We start from the raw sequence: 7,282 nt of genomic DNA, 5'->3' as shown, positions 1-7,282 counted from the left end.
GTAGTTTCGGCATATTTTTTGGAAATAGGGCCAGCACGTGGCAGGTTTTGTTCAAAATTGTTGACCAAAATAGAGAGAAATAGGCATATTTTTTGGAAATAGGCCCAGCACGTGCTCATTATTTGCCAAATGTTGGTTTAAAATAAGAGGAATTAGCTTGTAAATTCAACAATTTTCACATAGTAGTTTCGGCGTATTTTAGGGGTATTCATGATGTGTTAAATGTTAAATGTTTTACCATGTTAAATGTTATAACTATAGGATTATGAGCAGCCCTATTTGAAGTCATGTTAAACGTTAAATGCATAAGAGCCCCTAGCGGATTTTCCCAGCAACTTAGAGGTAGTAGTAGCGGCCAATGCAGACAATATGGAGATCTAGGCCTCCAGCATGAGTCTGAAGGTAGCCCTCAAACATGCTGAAAATGCTTCTGCTACCATCGCAACTGCACTGAAGAGCGATGGCATCAGATGCAAAGACGGATCCTTAGTCATGTCCTTTCAGAAGGGCAAGAGAGGCAAACTTCTCCAGTGGTTAATAGTAGACAGCGAAAGCCGAAGGATCTCAAACACCATCCTCTACCTTGGTGTGACACTTGACAGGCATCTTACCTTCTCCAGTCATGTCGGGGAGATACTCAAACCTGCCCAGTTGAAGTCCTACAGGCTCTACCACCTGCTCACTTCCCAGCAGACCTCACTTTGGCTCAAGTTGAAGATTTAAAGCATAAAGTAATCATCCGCCCGACTCTGCTCTATGGTGCCCCGCTTCTGTGACACCTCAAGACCATGCTGAAAAAGCTGCAGTTTCCAGAATTCTCTCCTTCGGCGAATAGTCCGAGGAACTCCACTCCAAAAAGCCAGGAACAGTGCTATTCATGATGAGCTCCAGTTTATAGGCCACAGGCACATCAAGTTTTTAGATGGGCTGAAGGCATGTGCTAACCCGCTGTTCAGAGAGGTCGCCCCTCCACCAAGACCTGGGAGGTGGCAAAGTACTGTCTTCTTGGTCGACGTCCTCATCAAGGGAAGGGCTTCGGGCTCTGCAGCCTGAAGTCATCTTAACCCATCTCACCTTTTATCCCCCAGTGGAGCAGCCCTCCCAGTTATTTGTACCCCAAAGAACAGCGGCCAGCGGTTCCTGGGCCAATATTGTAACCCCCGCCTAACTCCTTATGATGCCATATGGCAAAGGCAGGGCACCAGTTACATTTGTATATACTTAGGTATGAATCAATATTATTATTTATAATAAATGAGGTAAGAAAAAAAATTTACAGTTTAATGCGATTTTATCCTTGTATAGCCCAAGGGGATTTTAAGGAGTAAGGAAAGGTTTGCTGTGGGCAAGGGTAGCACTTTGGCATGTAGCGCATTTTGTTTATGAGGCTGTGGGGAGGACAGAGTGGTTCTTCTATTATAGTAAAAATTTTAAACTCAATAATAATATATGATTTGCATAAAAATCTAACATAGTCTAATTTATATTTAAAAGTAACCCTATCTAGGTGTGAGAAAAGGTACTATAAGTTCTCTACAACACCACCAGATGCTGCTAAGATCTTTCTGTCTCAAATGTCAGTGAGTGCGGAGGCCCCTCACCTCCAAATATTTTAGTAGCATTCTCACAGAATGAACTCATCAAACCTGAGCTAAGTATTTCACTTTATACTTTAAAGTACCAATGGTAGAAAAAGCTTGTATCTGATCCGATTTATGTAACAAATGCGTAATGCAACTTAATAATTCAAGTTTTTGATTTTGTGTTTTAGAGGGATCTGGAAAAAAAAAAAAAAAAAAAAAGGTCAGTGAATTATTTGAAACATCTCGCAGTTTCCTGTTGCTCCAGCAAACAATACCATATTTTTTATATCTCTTAATCAGATATAAAAACAATCATATAGCTTCCAAATTTGCTAATTGAAAAATGTTAGATTCGAAAAAAAAATGTTTCTCTTTTCAGGTTTATAGATATAACGATAAACAGAAGACTTGTTACAAATTATTTAAATCACACTTTTGTTTTTAACTTGTTTCAGAACTTGCCAAGGATGGGTTTGAAACAGACAATCCTCCATTTAAATGTCTTGTGATTGATGACCCAGGAAATAGCAGTAAGAATTCAGGTTTATTCATTTTAAAAAAAGAAATGATAAAACCTACTAAGATTTAATGAATTCATATTTAAGTAACTAAACAATTTAATTCCATCAACTCCTCAAAAATAAATTAATGTATTAAGCACTGAAAAGTTTTTAGCACTGAAAAGTTTTCAGCACTGATTAGATAGTATCAACAACTTCGATAAAATTAAGGTATAATGGGTGAATTATTGAGTGAAAAATATACAAAATAAATAAAAAAGGACTTTAATATACGTAATTAAATAACTTGACTGGTTCCTAATTAGAAATTATCTACATTTATCTCAGTTTATGATTAATAAGTTCTTAAATAGAACCCTGCCATGAAATGTTACAAGCAATAAGGAATGACTTGGATTCAAATTTGCATTTATAAACCCAAAGATATTACTTAATATTAGAGAAAATAAAATTTGATGGTTTGTTGAACATAAAAACAGAATTAGCCATAATTACCATTACTCTTCTATTCTACGATGTAATAAATGCATTTCACTTCAGAACAGGACTTTTCACAGTTCAAATTCATATAAAACTCACTGAAATTATGAAAGAAAAAATGATTCACTGAACATAATTAAAAATCTTAACTACAAACCAATATACTAAAGTAGGGGATGGTCAAAATTGGATTGACAGCCATGATGATGGTTTAGGGACCATTTTCTCAAAAACGTACATCATTCAAATTTATAGACCTTATAATATAACAAGAAATATATTACAGATTGGAACAAGAGGAACTCACATTTTTCCGGTAATATCTCTATACTGGAAGGATTAAAAATTTTACTTCCTGCTTTAACAGATGTATGTTTAATCAAATCTTGATAAATAATTTAATAAAAAGCAACTATCATTTTATCACTTGAGAAGTTCGCATTTCTGGTTCATTAAATGACTATGTTTCATTATTGGCACTGCTTGTACACCTGTTTATCCATAAATTGAACACACAACTGAGATTTTATATTTCATCTCAAACATGTAAAAAAAATCCCTCCAACCGTTTCATATATACATACAAGCAGTCCTAATAGTAGCTTTTTGTTATTAGCTTTATATATAAATATTAGTATAGTGGATCAAAATAAACTACAAATAATTATAAAATTTAGGAAAACATTTTTATTTAAAGGCATAAATATAATAGAACCAAAAATGATAATTTTTGGAATGAACACTTTACATGAAAAATAAAAAAATCTTATTTCATTTTAATCTAATATTAGTTTTCTAAATTAATATTAGGTATTATAATTTAAAGACAATAAATATTTTTTTTTTAATTTACAATTTAATTGAGAGAAAAAAACTAAAAAATATACTTAATTTAAATTCTTACATATGATTACAAAACAAAAATAAAACTTTAAAAGGATAGCGACTATAAACAATTAAAAAATTAAATTTTTAAAAACAATAAAGGGATAAAAATCCTATCAGTCAATATAGCTGAACATAGCCATATCTATAAGTTTCTGATAAGCCAACCTTTCGTTGATCAGTAGTTCTACCGATAGATCGGGTTTTCGTTCCTGAAAGAAAAATATATACAAATATTAGGCTAAATATTATCCTATCGCAACCTATAGGCAGATATAGTGATAGGCAGAAATTATTCAAAAATAGATAAGCTGGAGACCGAAGACATGTGTGAATCTTCACTTCAAGCAAGTGGCTTAGTAAGAAAGTATGTATGGCTTTGGGAAGAGGAATAGGAATAAGTGAACACATTTAATTTAGACTGACCTGAATACCTGCAGATATTTTAAATATGTCATTCTTATTTTTATAGAAAAGTTTATAAAAGATATTTATAATTAAACTAAACAAAGAACCAAATCCATATACAAGAAATAAATAGTAAATTAATGGTGTTGAGTCAATAAGGAGATTTTATGCTGTTAAACAAAAAAGAACGAACGAAAAGAGACTCAATAGATATCTATAATTATTTTATTAATAACTACTATGCAGTAAAACCTATGTAAACTAAATCTGCATTACTTTATACATTTTAATTTATTCTTTTTTAAATATTCATTTGTTTCTCCTTTAAAATTTACCAAAATATAGTTAATGAGGTTTATATTGCCTACATCAGAAACAAAATTGTTAAAATAAATTATTACCCTCATTTTAATGAATGATAAAACTCTTATTAATGTTATATACAAAGACAATGTTATACATACTATGATATTAGCTTTTACTGTTCCTTGTTGTAAACAATCTTCTAGAGCATCTAGTAGTTCTCTATCACAAAAATATTCACTCCTGTCCACATTGTGCAAGGTGCAAAGAATTCCCTGCACTTCAACATCAATCCATTCCTCCCTAAGTTCACGAACACTGGAAAAAAAAAAAATTATAAGCCTGATATTCATCAATATTACTTGTTCTCATTACTAGACAATTATAATAATCCCTTAGAAGAACCTTTCACGGTCGATATTTATGAATTAATATCAAATTTCAACAATACATTGACAATAGATAATATTGATGATAATAAAATTTACAGAAATCATATTGGTTAAACTTTTATTAAATTTCTTTTAATATTACCGAAAATAGTATGGAGTAATATCCCATCAGTAATAGTAATTAAGTAAGAAGTGTAAGATCTAATTATGAAGGTATGTCTTCAGTAATCTATAGCAAGGAGGTTAAAGTAGACCTCAAAAGAAACAAAAGGTCCATACAAAGGTTGGGCCGTCTGAAGCCAAGGGAGTTGAGGCGTTGCCTTTAACTACATCATTATTGTAGCAGCGCCGGTTCAAATCTGGGCTGTGAGGGTAGACTTATTCTATGACATACTACATAGTAATATGTATATATATATATTATATATAGTAGTGATATTTCACATCTCTTGTCATATAAAATCAGTACATACTAACTGTTACAATGAACAGAACAATTAAAAGTGAATAATATGAAAAATTTGAATAGTATAATAATGTGAAAAAAACTTTGTTATTTTGATAATAAAAGAAAATGGATAAGTTTTATATGTAAAAGTTATAATTTATTTAATAAGCTTAAATTAAGAATTATTTGTAATTCATGTATTCTATAGATTGTACCGTATACATTGGTTATTTTTTTCAGGACCACAGTAGAGAAAAAAAAAACCCTGCCTACAGTAATGTCTTTGGTACACGTCCATTTCGAAATAAAACTAAAACTTTCTTTTTTGTCAGATATGCCCCTTTCAAGCAGAGCAACAAATAATTTAAAAAAAATTATTAAGTGTTTTATAAACTATGAAATGAAACATACCATGAAGCAGGAACGACTTCAACATTTCCATAATCGACATATTGCACTAACATCATTTTGTCGGGCAATTCTTCCAAGACAAATCCTCTGTACCACATCTCATCCAACGAGTACATAGCACAACAGGCTTTATCTAAATATCAAATTAAATTATGTAATAATTTTTACAGCCATATTTATGATAAATTACTTTAATAAGGAAAATACAAACATTTGTAAGGGTGCTGTAGCAGTGGTTGGTGTGGTCCTTCGATTTGCATTTCATTCGATAGTTCCTTAAAGTTTTCACGCATCTTGTGAACCTGAAGAAGAAAAGAAGGAAATTATTAAATGGTAAAATAGAGTCTCTTCTCTTTCATTATTACCAGATCAGGCCGGTTGGCCTTACATGGTTATTATAAGTTTGACTTTCTTTAAACAACTGACAGTGAGGTGGTATAATCTTAAGTTAGTGGAAATGTTCTTGGTGCCACAGTGGAGTAAGCAATATATCTTTGAATTACAATTTTACAAAAGACTACTTCTTAATTTGGGCAGCTGTCTATTTTGTTCAACACCTTAACTTTTAAAAAAATTGAATAAAATATTCAAAGGGAATTTTATGAGTATTTGTACCTTGATACAGATGCTACTGTAATGGGAAACGTGTAAATGTTTTCAACCGTAATAGTTGGTGTGAGTGATGTGGCTGTTTAAAAAGGGTTGTCTAGTGCCGAAATAATTATCAACATTTTTATTTCTTTATAATAAAATGAAATTATTCTCTATTTTTATTAAGGCCAACCTTACATGGTCATTACAAGTTTGTTACAACTATTTACGATGATATTATTTCTGAATAATTATAAATCTCTCTATTATAAATAAACTATAGAGATTTTTTTAAAACCCATTTTTATTGATAACTCATTTCATGTTTTTTTTCTTTTCATAATTATAGTGTAATTTGTTTTGTAATAAATATTGTTAATTTGACCAACAAAGATTGTTCCTGATATTTCTTTTTTCATCATTCCAATTAAAACTACTAATACTATAAAAATAAATACAATATCAAGCTAAATATTTATTAAACAAGCTAACCAAAAATTTTAATATCTTACTGTAGGATTCCCTTCCACATCTTCAATATGTAAAATTGGTAGAATTGGAGTTAAGTAAGCTGTCACATCTCCAATCAGTGAATTCACGCCTGGCAGAATTTCAAAGTCCTTATATACTAACTTTGGCTGAAACAAGAAGTAAAATTTTATTACTATGGGTAAAATATTTTCTAGAAAGTTTGAGAAGTGATTTAATAAACCAGTACAAGTAATAAAGGAGCTGGTAGAAGAAAGCACACAAGTTAAAAAATTAACTATTATTAAATTTTTCTATTTACAGCATGAAACATTATTACATTATGATCAACATTAAGAAAAGATTAAAATGTATACCATTAAGGTATGTAATGTATTACCATTCTTAATTTTTTTTATATATACAGCATGATTTTTTATTTGATACCAAGCTGTACCTTGCAGTTTTACTTTTGTTAAATTATTGATCATATATGACTTGATTATATACAGTACTAGTATTAAAGGAGCTGGTAGAAGAAAGCACTCAAGTTAAAAAAAATTAACTATTATTAAATTTTTTTATTTACTGCATGAAATATTATTACGTTATGTTCAACATTAAGTAAAGATTAAAACGTATACCATTAAGGTATGTAATGTATTACCATTCTTAATTTTTTTTAGAAATATTATTGATCATATATGCCTGTTTTTTATTATATTTATGATTTATATTTTTGTTTTTTACCCTGAGAGACTAAAACTATTTTCATGTCCTTATAAAATAATA

At 30.5% G+C, this 7,282-nt stretch overlaps 1 protein-coding gene across 1 annotated transcript in view; it reads right to left on the bottom strand.

Annotated features, from left to right (window-relative positions):
• Nucleotides 1-3,458: 3,458 nt before the first annotated feature.
• LOC106677429 (tudor domain-containing protein 1) overlaps nucleotides 3,459-7,282 on the bottom strand; it is a 5,749-nt gene continuing 1,925 nt past the window's right edge. The window contains exons 3-7 of the mRNA XM_014415356.2: nucleotides 6,535-6,660; nucleotides 5,643-5,733; nucleotides 5,432-5,564; nucleotides 4,342-4,498; nucleotides 3,459-3,681 (exon numbers count right to left, since the gene is read on the bottom strand). Coding sequence (XP_014270842.1) covers nucleotides 3,586-3,681; nucleotides 4,342-4,498; nucleotides 5,432-5,564; nucleotides 5,643-5,733; nucleotides 6,535-6,660 — 603 coding nt within the window. The 3' untranslated portion in view covers nucleotides 3,459-3,585. The remainder of the gene's footprint in view (nucleotides 3,682-4,341; nucleotides 4,499-5,431; nucleotides 5,565-5,642; nucleotides 5,734-6,534; nucleotides 6,661-7,282) is intronic.

This window comes from Halyomorpha halys, unplaced genomic scaffold (genome assembly GCF_000696795.3).
Source record: "Halyomorpha halys isolate HHAL.00 unplaced genomic scaffold, Hhal_1.1 Scaffold99.1, whole genome shotgun sequence".
NCBI classification, from domain to species: Eukaryota; Metazoa; Arthropoda; class Insecta; order Hemiptera; family Pentatomidae; genus Halyomorpha; species Halyomorpha halys.
This window is presented reverse-complemented; position numbering and strand designations above follow the sequence as displayed.